Raw genomic sequence first — 21,711 nt, 5'->3', positions numbered from 1 at the left:
TATTAATATCGTATAGACCTTGATCGGACTTTGTCTATTTACGTCTGTCTGTATTTGGTTATCGGACTTTGTCTAGTTACGTATGTCTGTATTTGGGTATACGATTTTATATATTTAATTCTCTCTGTATTTAGGTGTAGGACTTTGTCTATGTATGTCTGTATTTGGGTATAGGACTTTGTCTAATTAGGTCTGTCTGTATTTAGGTATAGGACTTTGTCTATTTAGGTCTGTCTGTATTTGGGTATAGGACTTTTTCTATTTAGGTCTGTCTGTATTTGGGTATAGGACTTTTTCTATTTAGGTCTGTCTGTATTTGGGTATAGGACTTTGTCTATTTATGGCTGTCTGTATTTGGGTATAAGACACTGTCTATTTAGGTCTGTCTGTATTTTGGGTATAGGACTTTTTCTATTTAGGTCTGTCTGTATTTTGGGTATAGGACTTTTCCCATTTAGGTCTGTCTATATTTGGGTATAGGACCTTTTCTATTTAGGTCTGTCTGTATTTTGGGTATAGGACTTTTTCTATTTAGGTCTTTCTGTGTTTGGGTATAGGACGTTGTCTGTTTATGGCTGTCTGTATTTGGGTATAAGATATTGTCTATTTAGGTCTGTCTGTATTTTGGGTAAATGACTTTTCTATATAGGTCTGTCTGTATTTAGGTATAGAACTTTGCCTATTTACGGCTGTCTGTATTTGGGTATAGGACTTTGTCTATTTATGTCTGTCTGTATTTAGGTGCAGAACTTTGTCTATTTACGACTGTCTGTATTTGGGTATATGACTTTGTCTATTTACGGCTGTCTGTATTTGGGTATATGACTTTGTCTATTTACGGCTCTCTGTATTTGGGTATTTACGTATCTCTATCTACCTATAGAACAGACATTCTGTCTGTACATTCACCTATCGATTCAGATCTATTCAAGCATTGTTTACTTTATATATAAGATGAATAGTATATAATGCTGTTAAAAATAATATATGAATTTGCTTACGCAAATGTGACCAGGAAGATATCTTAATGCTGCTAAATGACCGTGAAGTCAAATTTATGAGGGGATTTAAGACACATGCCACTTTCATAGCGTTGTAATTTGTGTGCAGATCTCTCGCTCTCTCACTCACTCTCTCCATCCGTACGTAAAATATATGTATGTTTAACAATGGATGGCTTACAACATATTTGGTCTAGTCGTTGAATACAGTCAGCAAGCTTATCTACTACGAGTGATTGCACATCTATATTATATCTAACATGGATCTGCATTTCAACGCTTGAGAAAATCGAAATGGATGTAAAACCAACAGTACGTAACAGTTCATTTTTTTCAATCTTTTGCACTTATGCACCTCCTCAACCTCCCTATTCCATCCTACTCACACAACCCCTTCCTAAACATGGAAGGACAATATCACTTGATTTCCACATTTTCCTTGAATACAATAAATCTGAACATCGAGAACGGTAAATAGAGGATGTCTCTAGAAGTCTAAAAGAACACACACACACACACACACACATGCACACACGCACAAACACACCTCTGTTATTTTCACTGATACAGGGGCGGATTGGGTTATTTTGACTTATGACACATAGTCCCAACCCCCACTACTGATAAAATGGTTAATTTGAGATTGAAAAGTTCAAAGCAGAAAGAGGGTGGGGTAGACAAGCAAGTAATAAAAGGATGTCAGACAATCGTTTATTGTTTAATAACACAATTATCACACATCTAGGTATAACTCACAAATAAGTTTATATCACTTGAAACTGTTAGTGATATGTGAGGAGTATTCGTACAAGAGAACGAATAATAACCACGAAAACAAAAGAGCTATAAAACAGTAATTACGAGACAACCCCAATTCACCCCCATACCCACCTCACCGCGATTATACAAGGCAACCCCAATACATCCCCATACCCACCCTCACAGCGATTATACAAGGCAACCCCAATACATCCCCATACCCACCCTCACAGCGATTATGGCATAAAATTATGACCTATGTGTTAGAGTCAGTTCATTATTCCCACCTATGTCAGTTCGAAAAAGGGTTCTAACATTACACTGTTTATAAACTTGGGACAAAAGCTAGAAGGGACAGAACATACACATGCATGATATCTAATTAGGACAGGTATTCAGCGGAAACTGGTCTATGACCTGTGTCTGTGCGTTAACGTTTTCCTTTTGCATCTACCCTGTAAAAACTTTTATTATAATGTTGACGCTGCCGTCACCGTCAGAAAAGTGATACAGTATCTATGTCTCACAAAGCTAACGAATAAAGCACAAAACGTTGGAACAGTATATTGATCATGCGTGTTTGTTTCTCGGATAAGTTTCTCTACCAGCTATGGAGAGAGAGAGAGAGAGAGAGAGAGAGAGAGAGAGAGAGAGAGAGAGAGAATTAATTTCATAATAAATGATGTGTATATTGAATATGTTTAACTGTTAGTATTGTCTTACCTTGGTTCGATGATAATTCTTTAATCATCTATATGACATATTTGTCAACTTGTAGAACTGAAAAACAGGAAGTAAAATTCACTACTCACCTTATCTTTATTGGGTAGTACTTGTTTAATCCTTTCAAACGTTTTGTTTACCGAATGAATATGCTTTATACATTTTAAAAGGTTTGCAGGATCACGTGACTTGAAAGGTATGCGCACATGTAGAGGAAGTAAATATAAATTGTAAATGCCAATCATGATTCATTAATTGTATTTTAGTAGTCCTTACAATATTGTTATCTGAGTAAAATCTACATGATATAATTAGAACTCGTAGAATAGATCATTATTTCATTTTTTTGGCATCAAAATTGTAAACTTTATACCATTACGAATACAATTCCTCCCTTATGCATTATCATTATCATTATTTTTACAATATATGTAATTTTATATTCCATAATAGATATATGTCACAATGATAATATAATAATTATTTACTAACTCCTTGTAATGCTTTTTTTTTTTGTTTTCGGTATGAACTGTAAGAGATGGTGGCATCATTTTTTTAATAGCACAAACGCAACTTCATACAGGTTTCCATCAAATGGCTCACTAAATAACGTCATATACAACAGCACTGCCTGCACAAACCGCCCGCCACTGGAGTCAGACTAGTTTTGAAACGCCATTTCCGCTATTTTAGAGACTAATTGTGACCAAAGAGGTTGACACAGTCACTATGACAGTACTAGATGTGATACTCCAAGCGACACATTTTTATTGTATTGGTTATAATTACTGAAATCATTTTGGAAGCACGGTTAAAAGGCCCCAAAACCCCCCACAAAAAAACCAAGAAAAAAACCAACCAACCAACAAACAAACAAACAAACGAACAAACAAAAAACAAACAACAATAAAAAAAAATAATAATTTCCTGGTCTGTCTCTCTGTCTCTGTCTCTCTCTCCCACGTACATTAAAATAACATCGCATTTAAAGCGTTGGTATAAAGCAATATGATATACCAATACTATTGTTATATCAAATTGTGATCCGTCCATGGCGCAATAATACGAATATATAAACATTCTTTCAACTGCAGGAGGGGGCCCCAAGTGGCCGAGTGGTCTAAAGCGCTCACCGTTCCGGATCACTGCCATCTCAGGTTCGGCTAACGTGGATACGCGAGAAAGCTTGCCAGTAGCTTCTCGTGGGTCTGTGGTTCTTCCCGGGGTTTTCCAGGGTTCTTCCTCTACCAGTTAAACTGGCCGACATATATAGCCTATCTATCTACTCATTCATTGATCATAAATGACATAAAAAATTAATGATAAAAAGTATTAATAGTGCCCGTTGTCTAAATGAAATTAAAATGGTACATAATTTCATCGGAATCTTTTTTTCTCCATTCTCTTCTCCGCTGTCGTGCGTTAGGGACAAAAATAATCTGGAGCGAGAGAGAAAAACATATGGCGCTGGACGAAAACATTAAAACTGAACTATTCCTTTGGATCTTCTACAGTGTTCATAATATAAATATTACATAGTTGCAATCGCCAGTCGACACCAGGCATATATTTTAAATTTTATAATCTTTAGAAATGTTAATTAAGGCAGAATAATGTCTTAGATGAACTGTCAATATATTAAAATATTTTAATTACCTCTTGTTAGTTCGTCATTTCGCTTAGTTTATATTCCACGCTAATTTCCATACGCCAGTACGTGAATGCCTGACAGTTCAGGTTCAGTGTACAAGAAGTTAACCGTGTTTGAAGTGCACTAGTTTCTTCATAAAAAAACATATTTCATGTATAAATCATTAGTGCGTCTTATATTGATTTAATAAATCTGAATAAAAATAGAAACTCAAAAAGAAAACAACCAACTTATAAATTTGCATATGTGATTGTGAACAACAAGATGAATCGTACAACTACATTTGGTAGCGGTAACACCCGCATGGATGTGAGGAGTTCATTCACTCGGTCAAACACAGTTGCCCGAATATATCGTAACTCCATTCAAAGTGCAAATATGTGTATTTGCATGTCATATAAATAAAATATATTTATAGTATGTACGCTGAATCAATGATATACTACTCGCTGTATAAATTTTTTATTAAATGGAAACTCGGCAAGCCTCATTTCCTTTTAATGAATTGTTATTACATCTCGTGCCATATCATTGATACTGCGTACATACATATATATATATATATATATATATATATATATATATATATATATATATATATATATATATATATATATATATATACACAAAAGCACACACATAAGTCATTTCAAGTGCGTTGATTCAAGCAAATGGCATGCGCAGAAGCCTATGAATTAGAGCTTCCGTCTTCAATGGGGGGAGGTCGTGGGTTCGATCACCGGCAGAGTCATACCAAAGACTTATAAAAATGGTACTAACAGCTGCCTCACTTGGCGCTCAGCATTAAAAGGTTAGGAGAGGTCGGCCTGGTGTCAGAAAATGTGACTGGGTGGGACATCATTCTAGATGTCTACTAGACATCACTATAAACTGTAAAATCTGCAAGAGTATGTAACATAGTACTAATAATAGAATATGTATGTAACATAATACTAATAATAGAATATGTATGTAACATAGTACTAATAATAGAATATGCATTTAACATAATACTAATAATAGAATGTATATGTAACATAATACTAATAATAGAATGTGTATGTAACATGATACTAATAATAGAATATGTATGTAACATAGTACTAATAATAGAATATGTATTTAACATAATACTAATAATAGAATGTGTATGTAACATAATACTAATAATATAATGTGTATGTAACATAATACTAATAATGGAATGTGTATGTAACATAATACTAATAATAGAATGGGTATGTAACATAATACTAATAATATAATGTGTATGTAACATAATACTAATAATATAATGTGTATGTAACATAATACTAATAATGGAATGTGTATGTAACATAATACTAATAATAGAATGTGTATGCAACATAATACTAATAATATAATGGGTATGTAACATAATACTAATAATAGAAGAATATTTCACTTTTTGAAGGAGAACTGTAACATGATACCAATACGATGGCAATGAAATCGCCTTTATGCAATACTATTAATTATTACAAAATATGTAAGTTTACCGCCCATGTTAGGCAGGTGCCATAACGATAATATGATCCGTATTTACTGACTCCATTTAAATGGTTTTTTCTTTTTTTTTTTTTTTTTTTTTTTTTTTTTTTTTTTTTTTTTTTTTTTTTTTTTTTTAAGGAGCCAATTCTTGAATGAGGGTTAAGAAACCATTTCCACAACTGAACTTTTCCAACATAGAAAAGTAGTATTCACTGTCTGGGAAACAAACTTCAAAATAACGCTTAACCTCACTCTTAGACTTGCTGCTATCGATCTGTTTTATTGTTTAGAAGAAAAAGAAACTGCGGATGTGTTAAAGTTTGGGATCAAATTTGTCCCTAAAAATGTCATACGAAAAGCAACTGCCTGGATATAGACTCGCTTTGAAACGGCATTACCGTTATGTTAGCGACTAAGTTTGACTAAAAAAAGCTAAATATTTACAATGACGGCGCTGGAATCGCTATCTAAATCTTTAACTTTCAATTTTATCTTCTACTCTTGGTCAGGTCCTATGGAAAGGAAGGTTAATTCGAGTAAAATACTTTTTGCACGTTTGCAGCACTGAAGAGTTTTCTCCCTTGAGAAAATCATGTTGGAGCTCACAATTGGGAAAAATCACACGTCTGTTTCGAGAATATGATTTACTACGAATTGACACACACACACACACACACACACACACCGATAATAACTGAATGAATACCGCGTCTCGTTTTTTTTTTTTTAAACTGCTCGGTATTGGTCTGTAATTTGTATATGCTTCTGAGAGAGTGATCAACACAAATGTAAAGTTGTTTGCATTGGTAACACGAGAATGTTGGCATAACTCAATGCTGGCTTTCATTTAATGTGACTGAAATTTCTGTACATATTGTAATTATGGAAACTATGCACGGTCTAAAGCAGACGGCTCTCAAAATGGCTCGAACAATGAGCATGAACTAGCTCAAAATACGCATTAGGAACAATGAGCATGAACTAGCTCAAAATACGCATTAGCAATTATTAAAATAAGAAACATGAATTTAATCACCAGCTTCTAAAAATGCAATAAACGAATAATACTATATATATATATATATATATATATATATATATATATATATATATATATATATATATATATATATATATATATATATATATATATATATATATATATATATATAGTTATCGGATCGTTTGTTTTTCCAATTTACGTGTGAAATCCAGGAAGTGAAAATGACGAAGTGGAGCTACTGTCTTGTGAAAGTCGGTCATCTCACGTAAGGCAATTCTGAAAACGAATAGCCACATTACACCCATCAATCACCCACCAAAATAAAGAGAGTTAAAAGTTATTCTGCAACACCTAAGATATACAATGTCGTTTTTTAATACTTGTAACAAAGATAACCAGTAAGGTGATTTGGGAAAAATATTTGTCTTTAAAAATCAAACCCTATACAAAGAGAGAATCTGTAGAGTGGAACATTAGTCGACGAATGAATACGTTTTATACATCTGAAAAAGTTTACAGGATTAAGACAATAGGCGCAAAAATGGAGGAAGTAACTTCAAATAGGAAATGTTGATATTGATCCTTAGCGCACGCGACGTAAATCCAATCAATCAATCCTTAATAGGCCGTTCTGCATTATTACCTTAAACTATCTATTCCTAGAAATAAGAATGGGTAACTCAGTCCACCTTAAAGGTGATTGAAGAAAGGAAAAAATGTAACGAATGTCAGGTTCCCCAGACTGAAAGAACAGATATCCAATGAATGCGCAGAAAAAAAGGCAAGAAAGTGAAAAACAGAACAAGAAACGATAAGATACTCTTCATCGAAGGTCTTGCTACAAAGCATAATAATCCGCATGTAAGCAAGACAAGAATAATCTTTGAATGTTCACCAGACACTTAAGGGGCTTCTGTACAACAAACCAAGACCTAAAACTAAACTACAAAGAGACAATCTCGATCTCGTGAGAGATAGAAAATCGGCCAATGTAACGAGCACGTTTACAGCTATTTAAACCGATCAGAATTAAAAAAAAAATCAGTTGATATTGAATCATCAGATACTTTTAATGTGAACCTAGATTGTATTAGGAAAACTGAAGATGTTCAAGTCCCAAAGGCATTATAAACCGAAAACTAAATGACGTCGATGGAAGAATAATACTTATGATCCTCTGTATGTTTTTTTAAATATATTTTCTTCAGCAGATATGGAACACAGAAGACACCGCAGATGAACGCCAAACTGCCATCATTATCAGCTTTTCAAGCAAGATGACCATGGGATGTAATAGGAGTTTCATAGAAAGTGACACGTGACACGATCATATTTTAGCCATTGACCATCTGCTCTCCTTGAACGTATGACGTGATGGAATCTTAATTTCCATAACTTCCAGATCCAAATGTGTATTATGACATATTGCAGCCATAGTTCGTGTAGCATTCCAGGAAGTTCTGCTATTGGTATCTTACATATAAAACAGTCAATATCTATATCAACAAGGTGGAAAGTATATGGTACATCTCTCATCATTTTTCCTATCCTTTGATTGACATTTTACCAGTTTATTTTTACACTGGTAAAATGCGAATCAAAGGATTTGGGACAACGTTCATCCAAAGCAACTGTCCATCGTGTACATCAACCATGTGAGTTATTTATTCCACAAATCAGGCTAAGATTTGTTCATGATTGTATATTTATATTTGTGTGTTTGTCTTTATTCCACAAATCAGGCTAAGATTTGTTCATGTGTGTCTATTTATATTTGTGTGCCTGTCTTTCCTCCATGTCCATTCCAATGCTCTCATACAGTTTCAGTTATTAACGCCAAACTTGCACCTTGGGTAAAGTTAGGATGAGTATGTGTTTATTATCATATAAACAGATACAGAGATCATCCTTATTATTTCTGCGCGCGCGCGCGAGAGAGAGAGAGAGAGAGAGAGAGAGAGAGAGAGAGAGAGAGAGAGAGAGAGAGAGAGTGATGTTGTAACGTAAAAATTAAATCGTTAAGATTTTGAGATGACCCCATGATCATTTTAAACAATAAATACGTTGCTTTATCCGCTGCTCTAAGTCTGAATATAAGAACTGCCTTAGTTTTAGGAGAACTTTCACGTATTAAAAATGGTCTTCTATTATAACATAAATGAACGTGAAGCATCAGCATTCACTCTCCCGCCATTTTCGACCTAGATTATCAGTTTGATTTGTCACGTGACCATATAACGCTAAGTCAGTTTCTGTTTTTAGACGAGGAAACAGTTACATACCTAGAATTTCAGATCATCCTTAAACATGTTTTAGGCTTTATTACATTAAACAAAATTTAATTAAAATACGAGACAATTTTAGTATAAAAATGAATGGAAGGTAAATTTTGTAATCCAGTATAGTGCTCCTTTAGGTTTTATTTTTATTATACTGTCTGGCAAAGATTTGCACGTGTCGTTAATAATTTTATACTGTTAAAGTCTGCCGTTCCTGACCTGCGCATTTTGGTACCAATTCGCATAGAAAGGTTAGGGTAAAAAAGCTATTTTGATCCGTATCGATAAGTGAATAAATTGTATTTAAATCATGCTTGATGTTTTATGTGTGTATGTAAATCTCCTTCCACAAAAGAAGTCCATAATATAGGATATAAAAAGAGACTTAGATACTTGTTTATTGCGGCTTCGAACCCTGGCCAAGTCATACCAAAGACTTGTAAAAATGGTGCTTGCAGCTTCCTCGCTTAGTTCTCAAAATTAAGAGGTTATTGTTAGGACAGGTAGTCCTGGTTTCAGGTGGGAAACGATGCAACAGGTGTGCAGCATGCATCCCCAGTGTTAGCACTATATCACATCACTATAAACTGCCACGCTGCAGACATCGTAGCGATATGACTGAAAAATTGTTAAAGCTACTTTAAAAATCTCACTCACTCACTCCTTAGTTGAGGTATTAATTGAGACATTAACAGATTTCAACAGAATTCATAATTCAACTCCATTTTTGTACGATAACGTGCTCGCCTATCTGTTAATTAAGTGGAAAATAATGCGTTAATCAATTGAGATATTTCCGTATTTCATCATGTCTTCATAAGTCAACACGAGGAATAATCGTTTTAACATATGTCTGTCCTGTCATTTGTGTTTTATTTTTATTTTTAATGAAAGGAAAACTGCGAACTGACATTTTCTTATCGGATACGCGCGCGCGTGCGCGCGTGTGTGTGTATGTGTGTGTGTGTGTGTGTGTGAGAGAGAGAGAGAGAGAGAGGGAGAGCACAGAACAAAAGAACATCTAAATCTGGTGATTCTAATTCAATTCATGTAGCACCAGCCCTTTAATTTTACGTCTTCTTAGAAGATATAATTTTATATTCAGTATGTAGTGTTTGAATAGTAAACCTTTTGTTTTAATTTTTCAGACTATCTCCGGGGAATGCTCTTAGCAATATTCAATATGAAAACAATGACCTACATGGTTCACTTCAGTTATTGTCATCAATGACGTATCTAACGTCACGTGGATCTCCATAACGACGCTGTCAGCAAATATAACATTAAGTTCAGGTAGATGTTGTCATGCTTTATTACAGTTTTCCCGGGTTTTGTTGGTTTCCACATGTCTAGAAATGTTGTTGGTATGTTGTTTTGGTCACTGTTTTAGTGTTTGAATAACGTTTTCGTCTCATTTTCTTCAATTTTAATAAGTTCATTTTTAAGTAACTTATTTGACCAGAATATGACAGAAAAGATATTTATCGCCTGATGCGATCTAATCAATGCCCAAAGCTTTGCGAAAGGATTGGCAGGTTAGAAATTAACATGGTTCAGACTCGAATCTCTTCTACATAATTAAGTAATTAACTTTACGTAATTAAAATGTGTCTTATGGAAGTAATGTGCATTTTATATTGAAATAGTTTCAAATTAAAATATATATGCTTATCCAAAGCAGATATGTAGTCAAATCAATGGTATCAGAACTTATTTGCTGATGCTATCAAGAGAATCACAATCTGGCATTTTACCACGCAAATATATTATGAAGAAAATATGACAAAGCAATTACACAAAGTTGAGTTGTTCTAATATTACTTCCAATATGCTTATCAAAAGTGTTAGCCTCCTATTTTTAAAAATTTAAATAATCCTTTTTTTAAAATATCATTTCTGTTGCTTAGATGCAGTTAATGGAAAACCGAGTGTGACTGAAGAGGAAGTGCAAGGAAATCTATATTTCTTCACAGACGCCATTGATTAACTTTTTTTTAACGTATCGAAACACTAGTTCGTCAAATGTCAGTGTTTTGTCCATTTCATGATCAGAGTTGAAGACCAGAAAACCTACATGTAAACAAGGAGATACCTATCAATCTGCTTCTGTACTTACTAAACATAACACTGATCCTTTTAGTCAGAATTCAGATTAGGTAACTGCATGAAGGACCCAGTTGTTTTTGAGCTTATAAAAGCACTATTTGAAGATGTTCTATTCTACAATAGTAATAACTCCGCCTTATCCAAAGATTCCCAGGTCTACAGAAATACGGCATATGTTTTTATGGCTGCCTTAAACAAGGTTGAAAAGGAAGACTCGGATAAATCGGACGATGGTAAGGGAAATATGCATAAAATTAAACATTTAAAAAATCGCATAATTCACCCTTTTTTATCTGTATTTTTTTATGGGGAGCGGAGGCGGATAAAATATACAGACATACTTTGAAAGAGAAATACCATGTGAGGTGACATTTCTGTGTCATTATAGATTGAGCGATTTCCAATTGGAAAAAAAATCACTTTTTAAATTTTCTCCATTTTGCAGCTTTCCAAATTTTGTTTTCTTTCTGCGGTGTTGCGTTTTCGCAATTTGAGAATAGGTTTCAAAAATTGCAAAATTAAAACCTCACTCGTTTTTCTTAAGAAATCCTTAAAAGCCCTCTCTTCGTGGAACAACACTTAGAATAAATAAAAAATAAATAATTTTTGTTGCCGTTAAAAGCTTAAAACATTACATTTTATTATAGTGTATAATCTGCAATACGGAAAATTAAAGAAAATCAAAGAACAGAAAATTAATTCATAAATGTATTTTACTACATTTTACTTGCAAAGAATATTTTGCCTCACGCAATAATTGTCAAGATTTATATTAAATTTTTTCGTATTGAAAACATTTAATCGCCTAACTCTTTGTATATTTTCTCCATTTTTAATATTTTACATTTTAACATGTATGATAATTTTAAGAAGACATCGGATTGGATGTGTATATTACATGTCAAAATTCAATATTTTTTCTACAATGTTTAATAATTAGTGAATTTGCATTTAATAATTAATGACTTTTGCTGTTATGATAAAATGTTCTTTGAAATATTATTTTTGTTCTACAAATAATTGTATTTGCTATTCAGATGTTTTTATTTTCACCCACATAAAAAATTTGGAACGTAAGAACTCTTTTCCAAACTTTTAGAGGCGGAAATTAGATTGAAAATTTGCACCATGGAAAATAATGTCCTACTTTTGGAGAATGACACCAGCGAATCTGAGGAAGAAGTAAGTATTTTTTTCTTCCTCTTCCCGGACTACAAACTTAAGCTTTAATTTAAGACAATCAAATAATATTTAGCAGAAAGTACGTGGTTGTGTGTGTGTGTGTGTGTGTGTGATTGGGATTTTTAACAATTTTTCAGTCATATCACTACGATGTCTGCAGTGTGACAGTTTATAGTGATTGTCACTGGGGCATCATGCCGCATACACGTAACATGATGTCCCACCCAGTCACATTATCCTAACACTAGGCAGTCCATTCCTAACACTAACCTCATAATGCTGAGCGCTAAGCGAGGCAGATGTTAGTACCATTTTTATAAGTCTTTGGTATGACTCGGCCGGGGATCGAACCCAACATCATTTTGTATACATTCAGACGTACTTACACCCACACATACATGCATTTGTGTGTAGTGACACACACACACACACACACACACACACACACACACACAATCATCTTCAGTGTTTATTTTTTCTAACATATTCTAATCAGTTTTTGAATGCTGATTAGACACACAAACCTTATGTTTTTTCTTGCTATTTGTCTTACTTTAAGAAGGTTTGGAAAGAGTAGGACAGCTTTAAACCATAGAAAAAGGAACAATGCTATTTCTTTAGTTTTCTGAAAAGGTATCATCATCCAACAGAAGATGATACCGTAAGTATTTAAATATACAGTATCAAATCTAAGAGCATTAAATTTAGGAGTCTTTCAATCTAGGAAAACTAAAATACAAACTATTAAATCTAATAGTATTACAATCTAAGAGATTAAAATGTTGGAGCATTACAATATAATAGTATTAAAATATAAGAGCATTAAAATATTGGAGCATTAATATATAAGAGTATTAAAATATAAGAGCATTAAAATATTGGAGCATTAAAATATAAGAGCATTAAAATATAAGAGCATTAAAATATAAGAGCATTAAAATATTGGAGCATTAATATATAAGAGCATTAAAATATAAGAGCATTAAAATATTGGAGCATTAATATATAAGAGCATTAAAATATAAGAGCATTAAAATATTGGAGCATTAAAATATAAGAGTATTAAAATATAGGAGCATTACATTATTGGAGTATGAAATTATTGGAGTATAAAAATATTGGAGCATTAAAATATTGGAACATTAAATTATAAGAGTATTAAAATCGAAGAGTATTATTTACTTCATGCTTGTTTCTCCTAGGCAAAGACTTTTTCACAAACTGCGCCGTTTTGAGGCTTACTCATTATTATGTTTCAAACGCTTATAAATTATTTAACGGTTAAGTTAAAATTTACATTGTTTTTGTACCAATACATTCTTATATCTCTAGATGATAAGAGAAGTTGAAGTATCGTCCTCATTTCCAAGCAGACATTGTAAATTAAAATCAGTCGTAAAGATCAAGTCCATACAATCCACTTCTGAATCAGATGAGGAATGGAGTAGAGAGAAGCACATAGAAGATAGGAACATATCACTACTTCCGTCGGACGAAGGGGTAGATATTTGCGGCAAGGACATTTCTGGAAGGTTGAGGAGGAAGCGCGCTGAAGGATCGAGTAAGCAAACAACTGTTTTTTTCTCCCTAAACTAACACCGCACTCATCATGCCTCTTATTTTCATTGCTTTTGTAATTTTCTTCTATTACTTAAAAAAAAAATAACTTCATGATTTTTTTGTGACAGACACAGACACTTATGAATTACAGTCAATGTTATTAGCACACAATTGACACAGGTGAAAAAGAGTAATATGAAGTACAATTCGAATACTACTACTACTACTACTACTACTACTACTAATTACTACTATTGCTAATAATAATAATAAGAAGAAGAAGAAAAGAAGAAGAAGAAGAAGAAGAAGAAAAGAATAAGAACGAAGAAAGGTGACGACGATGATAATGATGGTAACAACTTACTGAAGATGGCAAGAAATGAGAATCAAACTATGATAATAAGGGTATTGATGATGATGATGATGTTGTTGTTGTTGTTGTTGATGATAATGATGATGATTATAGTGATGATAATCATGGTCATAATGATGATTTTGCGATAATTCAGAATATGGTAATAATATAATAAAAATTATAATATTACAGATGTTTCTGATAATCAACGATGATGATGATGATGGTGGTGGTGGTGGTTGTAGTGATGATAATGAAGCGAGGACACTGATGATTATTAATAATTAAGATGACAATTAAGATGATAATTCGGATTATGCTGATTCAGATGAAAGAAAGTCAGATGCCTCTGGTTATAATGGTGAGAATCATGGTAAAAGGTGACTAATGCCAATACTAAAGTAACGATGCTTTTCGCTGTTTGTAGTTGTTGTAACTGTTATTGTTATTCTTCTTCTTCTTCTTCTTATTATTATTGCCGAAACTGCTACTCAACTTCAAGGGTGGGCGATTAGATACTCTTTTTCATTATGTTTTACTCCGTTGTAAAGATATTTTTCAGCTAATTGGAGACCATAATTCAATAGAGATATTACGATTCTGTAATAAAACCAGAAACTATCCGAATTGTCAGTACTATGTAGATTGCTTGAACTCTTCACAGAGTGTTAGCTTGTTATGCATGTATTAAAATGGAACCTTTCTTAAAATGGCAGATACAGGTAAGTGAAAAAATATACCCTATGATGAAAGACTATGCCGTTTTATGCACATATAGAATTTCACTTTGCTGTGAAATGTCCTATGTATAATAACCTGAGAAGGATTATGTACCTTGATACGTTCATTGTTATGCAAATCACATTAAGTTTAATAACTTTATCCAGATACAATAATAATGGTAATATCCTACATGTCTTCGCTATTTATCTAGCATAATCGATAAGTTTAGAGTCAAGTTGTTAATCGTAGAATTGTTATTTTTTGGTTACGCTATATTTTTAATACATGCATGTAATTTGAGCCGGTGGCATATGTTACAAATTATTATTATTATCATTATTATTATTATTATTATTATTATTATTATTATTATTATTATTATTATTTGCAGAGACTACTGTGCGTTCAGCTCTTTCCCTCATAACAGCCAATTTAGGATCCAGGCTACTAAATTTCTTCCTTCGCAAGAAGGAAAGTAATGTATAAGTTACAATAAGGAATAAAAACTCTTTTTCTACGGAAGACCATCCTATCGTATTATTATTATTATTATTATTATTATTATTATTGTATTTCCTTATTAATAGTGACCATCGCATACATCGTCTTGTCGTTTGTTACAAATCATCTTGCACTTACAGAAAGTGCTTCTCCACATCTGAACAATTAAAACACGCTGCACCCTGCTCTAAATCATTAATTTACAAGGTCTAATCAACAGCCGGGTAAAATTAGACGTACGTGGTGGGACGGTAATAAATCATTGAAAGACCGTCTTTTGGGTTTACATTTCAATGAAGATCTGCCGAAAATACATTTAAGATTTCTCTTGTTAAAAACTCAGAGCTCATTTGGTATACAGAAGGAGCCCCAGCATTTATTATTTTTCTTTAATTTAAATAAAACAAAACAAAAACAACAAAGCAAACCAAATTTAAGAATACGTTTTTTATTCATGAAAAAATGAAAGAGATTCAACGTTGACTTTAAATTTTTTTCTTATAATCATGTGAACATTATATATATATATATATATATATATATATATATATATATATATATATATATATATATATATATATATATATATATATATATATTTTTTTTTTTTTCACATACATTATACAGTGTATCTGAAATAGGAATATATGTGGTAATATTATTTCGAGATATCGATGACAAGTGTACGAAAGAGAACCGGATATGGACGTCTCTATAGACGGTAACAGGGTAGTCAAGGGGTTGTGAAGAATAAAATAAAACGTCGGCTTGACCACTGAACGTTGCCGTTCTGTAGCAAATCCGGCAAAAGTGGTCGACACGAAATATTCCCAATCGTACTACTTGTACGTGGTGCGCCGTTTCGGTAGAAATCCGGTAGCTCTCAGTCGATCAGATGCCTTCAACGGGAGACTATTGTATTTCCTTTTCTGTCGCAAATCCCTAATCACTTGTCGGCCATAAGCAGTCTCAGTGACAATTATTTTGGATCGGTGCTCCTTTTTTAAATTGGTAGCCATTGTTTGGTCAGGCACAGTTCCCTTAGTGGTCATTCTGGATCCATGCTTAGAAGTTTCATCTGATGCAGCTAACGTGGAACTTTTCTTCCAGTTTGGACTTGGTAATAAAGTTGGGCAGACGTATTTACTTCTCAGCTCCATTTTCTAGTAATTCAGTAAGAAAAGGTTATCACAAAAAGAAATATAAAGATACCATGAAATTAACATATTGAACTATATTAAAATATGTTAATACTGATGATGAAATGATTCGCTCACAAGACGGGCTTTCACTGAATGGCACAACGTCACGTGACATATGATATTTCTTCCATATTACATAGTCATGATGTCAGTGACTTTTACGTGATGTCATTACGTTAAGTTTTTAGCATCATGCAGTTCAAATGGCACTTCAATGTTTTCCCCCTCTATATCAAGTATTAAAACAGTTACAACGCTTGTTTAGATGAATATGAACTTTTTATCAACCAGTACACCTATTATATTGAATTTATATTATATATATATATATATTATATTAATATATATATATATATATATATATATATATATATATATATATATATATATATATATATATATATATATATATATATATATATATATATATATATATATATATTGACTTCGCGTCCACTAAAATGACTTTCCCTGGTTTAGAGGCCTTTTCTCTTAGGACAATTGTAAGAAAACAACTATTTATATTTCCTATGGGCAGGAAAATAGCTGCATTAATTATTCTTTTCCCGAAGAAAGAAATCCTTTCTTTTGTTAATAACGTATTGTCATTTGCTATACCTTTACGGTCATGTTTCTCATATAACCAACAGGTAAACATAAAAAACAAACACAACAACAACAACATCAACAAAAATAAAAACACAAAAAACCAAACAACCAATAACAAAAGTCTCTTACGATGTCCGAGGTCGAATTTATTGGTCCCGAAACTGTAAGATCCCCATCCCTGCCCCCATCGCATAATAGTGTGATGTTAACTCTTCTGAAATTAGAAGAGCATATTTTCTTCTTAAGAAAATTATTTTGCACACTTGTTTGAAATCTTATAATCATGCTTTATGCACTGTAGCAAATGTAATGCAATTCGTCTAATGGCACATAAAGTGTTTTTACCTTTCATCGCTTGTAATCAATGGTTTAAAAAAGTTGTACTATTTATTTCTTGAGATTCGTTAATATTTGTAATAATTATTTGTTGTTACAGAATTCTGTGTTCAAAGTTACCATTTATTTGTATAATGAATTACAGTATGATCCCTTGCCGCGTACACTATGACCCATAGTGCATGTTTAGGTCCTGGAGTTTACCAACAAAGTGAGGTTTGCTCGCTTCGACAATCGATCTGCAGGGGCACGTGCAGAACGTCTTGTGTAGAAAGTAACCCACCACCTGCCCCCCACCCCCCCACATCGATGGTTTTCCGCCACGTGCGACCATATAGATTATGTCTACATGGATGGTATACTACGCCATAACCTGGATAGTCGCCACATAATTTCGGGGTGAGGTTTAGATTCAGGTTTCCAAATTTTCTACTCATCTTGAATAGAACAGTGATCACTTTTACCGGAATTGTGAGTCACTGTTTGCAAAAACCAGACAGTTTTCGATAATAAGATTAATAAATGCAGGTTTCTTGCAATTCGCCAGATCCTTAAACACAATCATAATCCAGATGTGTGGAAAATAAAGAAAGGAGATATCAAAACTTAACTTAAAATTATGTAGCGGCTATCCATTATAATGTAGTGTGCAAGCCATGATATAGTTATACTGCAGAAAGGTTTAGTCGGGAAGATATCGTCTTCCAAAAAATGGTAGAGGAATGTAACAGCTAAACGTTCCTCTTCTCTTTATATGATTTGTGTCTGAGAAAATATTTTACTACATGAAATGTTCGTAATCTATTTTAAGTTATATTAGGTCAGACAAAATTATAATTCCAATGGCCATAAGATTTAATGTTATCAATGTTGTGTTATATTTTTGTCGATAGATCCGTGAATCTGCTTGATAATCATGCAATTACATGTCGTCGTTCTTAATGGACAGCAGGTTTAAGGTTTAATCAGGTTTTTTATGTGTACTCGTACAAAATATGCATAACGGTGTTTGAACTAAACCACGCTAAAGTTTATGGGTCATGTACTACGCGGTTGAGACGTGCATTATTAGCTGATTCCGGTGATGATGGCGGAACTATTTGTGTTGGATTGATTAAGCTTTGGAGGGTTCAAAATTACATGTTCAAGAGAGTGTTAGCATGGAATTAAGGTTCTCCGCAGGGTCTTGGGTGGAGGAAAGGGGTGTGTTTATAAGAGTGTCTTGGGATTTTTAACGTAGCATTAGCAATTTCAGTCATATCGCTACGATGTCTGCAGTGTGGCAGTTGATATTGATGTCTAGCACTGGGGCATTATGCAGCAGACATGTAGCTCATGTCCCACCCGGTCACATTATCCTGACACCAAGCCGGCCTGTCCTAACACAAACCTTTTAATGCTGAGTGCCAAGCGAGGCAGCTGCTAGTACCATTTGTATAAGTCTTTGGTATGACTCGGCTGGAGTTCGAGCCCGCGACCTCCCGCATCCGAGGATGATGCTCTAACCACTAAGGCCACTGGGGCGGTCAGACAGGAAACGAACGTGTTATATAGCAAAATTTATTTGGTGTGAAATAAGACAGCTTCATACCCCTTAACATAAATTATAGTAATTTCATGTCTGGAATATGAATGACCAACGGTTCAACATTATGTTAACGTTGTATGACGGTATATTCCCATACGTTCACATGTGTCTTAAAGCCCCAATTCCGCCGTTTATCATAACTTTCACCATTCTTCTGATCTAACTAAAGTTTGGAAAGAAGGAAAGGATTTGTTAAAAATGCTGTTTGACAAAAACCGTTCTTTGAAATAATCAAGATGTTTGGTTTAAACGACGTTCAGGTATTCAGTTTAGAATGAATAGGTGCCGCCCCTTTATTCGTTGACGAAGTCGTTCTTAATTCCTTTTTTTCTTGGGTGTGCTCCGAAAGTAGTGATATAATGCATTCGACAAATTCCTTTAGTGATTAAAATAATCACAAAATTAGCAGGTGGCGCACAAATTGATTAGAAAGGAAATGAAAAGAAGTCGAGCCCGCTTCTTTTAAGCGGATCTGAGAAGAAAACGCGTGCATTAGATAAAAAATAAGTCTCGGTTGAATATTGATAAATCAGCTGGGGCACTATGATAATTAACTTAGGCTGAAGTCATCCCGAAATAGCTTGGTATTGGATTCTTATGTTTACAACAGTGACATCATCACATCTTGTGTTGTAGCGTTTGACTGACATCTGCTGACTCACGGGGATTTCCGACTAACATCGGATTAATTCGTACATATGTAAAAAAAAAAAATGGCTGGATTTCTCAGTTCGAAGGAGAAATTACATTTCTCATAATTTGAGTTTACGTTGAAACCGTCTGGTTTTAATGGTGTTATGTATATCTATATTTCGTGTGAACTTCTGGTGCATGATTTTGTTAAATATTTTTTGCAATAATTATTCATGGTTGCAAATTGTACAGAATGTCTTTAGTGAAATTTTGCTTACGTGACCTTAGTCCGGTAAGAGCGAAGATTACACAAGATCTATAAATGTTTACGTATCTGTGGACAATTATTAACAATAAACTTAATGACAAGGCTTAATGGCGCTTTTGGATTAATTTCTCATTGGCTGATAGGGTTTCGACGTTTCTAGAAGAATTAAGTAACTTCTCATTGGTTGGGCTGGGCCACATGAATAGGCAAACTCAAGGCAAAATGAGTAGTAAGATCCTTGGGGTAAATTGTGACGTTTAGCTACAGCAGAAGGTGTATATAAGGAAATAATTGAGCAATCAGTTTCATTCCGATTTTGGAGTCATTCTCATTTCTTTTGTTTCTGTTGTAAGTCTGCAAACGTGTTTTATGTTGAACTTTGATATTATTTGAGAGGGGAAAAACACAATTGTTTGGACTTGTCAGTGAAAATAGAAAGTGTCATTATTTGAACTATAATATTATTTTGGAACTGTTGTGAATTATTCGAAGGAGTTCTGGACTTCCCCATCTTGACAACTTCATGATTCTTGGCGGAAAAGTACATTTCTGGTTTTGAATTTATACAGAACATTTAATTTATTTAGGACATTCATAGAATTTTATCAGGATCACTCTGAATTCACTTCATAATACTTTAAGTTCCTCTCAAATTTTCATTTATAACTTTGATAATTAAATTGTTAAGTTTTACAAACGATGTTGGTTTCGCACCTTTCTGTTACTTAGTTTATGACCACAGAGTCGTAACAATGGAAACCAACGATGTTTAAGACCAACATCTTTCAAGATTCAGTATTTTTCTGATTATTTATCATAAACGACATTTTGCACTTAACCGCGACATTTTGGCTTTAAATATTTAAACTTTATATCTGTTGTACTGTTGAAATATTCCTATATTTTCCTATGTCTTTTACACATTTCCACTTCATATCCGTTGTAGGACGGTATATGCCTATATATTCGTGTTGCTTTCACATTTCAACTGTATATTTGGTGTAGGACGGTATATTCTAATCTATTCAACTAGTCATTTTTTTATCAGTAGTGAATAAAAAGGAGTCATGCTTTTATGACGCTCACAATAACATCAAATGTCTATAACAAATAAGTGTTTATTAAGTTAACAGAATGTCCCAATCGGTGTTTCGTTATACGCTGAAGCTAATATGCACATTTACTATGGTAGCGTCATGACTCTTAATACTTCAATGTGTGTGTTCTAGTCTAGGATTCGGCCAATGTTGGTATTTGAGAGAGAAAGCTTGCCAGTAGCTTCTCGAGGGTCGGTGGTTCCTCCCAGGGTTTTTCCGGGTTCTTCCTCCACCATTAATGCTGGCGCCATGCATAGCCTATCGTGTGCTGAAAAACAGCGTTAAACCTAACAACAACAACAACAGCTTCAATGTGAATTCAACCTTTTACAAAATGCTGTATTTGGTGCTTGTGTGCACTACCTGCAGTGAGCGTTTGTTTAATCTAAATCAAACGTACGCGATATCAATAGGGCTGTTTAAGCAGGGTGTCAAAATTGCATGCATTAGAATGAAACCAAATTAATTGTATGAATCACACACACACACACACACACACACACACACACACACACATATATATATATATATATATATATATATATATATATATATATATATATATATATATATATATGCAAACCAATATATAATTTCATATTTGATATTGTGCCTTGTCACTA

At 33.5% G+C, this 21,711-nt stretch overlaps 2 protein-coding genes and 1 long non-coding RNA gene across 6 annotated transcripts in view; 1 reads left to right on the top strand and 2 right to left on the bottom strand.

Moving 5' to 3' along the window:
- LOC149789907 (uncharacterized) overlaps positions 1-21,711 on the bottom strand; it is a 2,017,354-nt gene that overhangs the window by 179,165 nt on the left and 1,816,478 nt on the right. The window lies entirely within an intron of this gene.
- Positions 1,102-15,384, top strand: LOC149789923 (uncharacterized). 3 transcript variants are annotated; one of them, XM_089971986.1, is made up of 6 exons: positions 1,102-1,313; positions 10,077-10,221; positions 10,836-11,267; positions 12,134-12,216; positions 13,549-13,777; positions 15,246-15,384. In XM_089971986.1, the coding sequence occupies exons 3-6, from the start codon at positions 11,093-11,095 to the stop codon at positions 15,338-15,340; spliced, it is 582 nt and encodes a 193-aa protein (XP_089828112.1). In that variant the 5' UTR covers positions 1,102-1,313; positions 10,077-10,221; positions 10,836-11,092; the 3' UTR covers positions 15,341-15,384. The 3 variants fall into 3 exon arrangements, with proteins under 3 accessions (XP_089828112.1, XP_089828113.1, XP_089828114.1); XM_089971987.1 differs by lacking the exon at positions 1,102-1,313 and having other exon boundaries at positions 9,941-10,221; XM_089971988.1 differs by lacking the exon at positions 1,102-1,313 and having other exon boundaries at positions 10,221-10,292.
- LOC149789922 (uncharacterized) overlaps positions 15,993-21,711 on the bottom strand; it is a 28,577-nt gene continuing 22,858 nt past the window's right edge. The window contains exons 9-10 of the mRNA XM_089973380.1: positions 17,296-17,380; positions 15,993-16,518 (exon numbers count right to left, since the gene is read on the bottom strand). Of these exons, the coding sequence (XP_089829506.1) occupies positions 16,195-16,518; positions 17,296-17,380 (409 nt within the window). The 3' untranslated portion in view covers positions 15,993-16,194. The remainder of the gene's footprint in view (positions 16,519-17,295; positions 17,381-21,711) is intronic.

Source organism: Sinohyriopsis cumingii, chromosome 10, assembly GCF_028554795.1.
Source record: "Sinohyriopsis cumingii isolate HCF-2022 chromosome 10, ASM2855479v2, whole genome shotgun sequence".
In the NCBI taxonomy this organism is placed as follows: Eukaryota; Metazoa; Mollusca; class Bivalvia; order Unionida; family Unionidae; genus Sinohyriopsis; species Sinohyriopsis cumingii.
This window is presented reverse-complemented; position numbering and strand designations above follow the sequence as displayed.

Excerpts from the sequence above, each read along its gene's own strand:
- LOC149789923 (XM_089971986.1), top strand. The coding sequence starts at position 11,093 with ATGAAGGACCCAGTTGTTTTTGAGCTTATAAAAGCACTATTTGAAGAT. Across the intron at positions 11,268-12,133 it reads CTCGGATAAATCGGACGATG|AGGCGGAAATTAGATTGAAA; the intron begins GTAAGGGAAATA and ends CCAAACTTTTAG. Across the intron at positions 12,217-13,548 it reads CCAGCGAATCTGAGGAAGAA|ATGATAAGAGAAGTTGAAGT; the intron begins GTAAGTATTTTT and ends TTATATCTCTAG.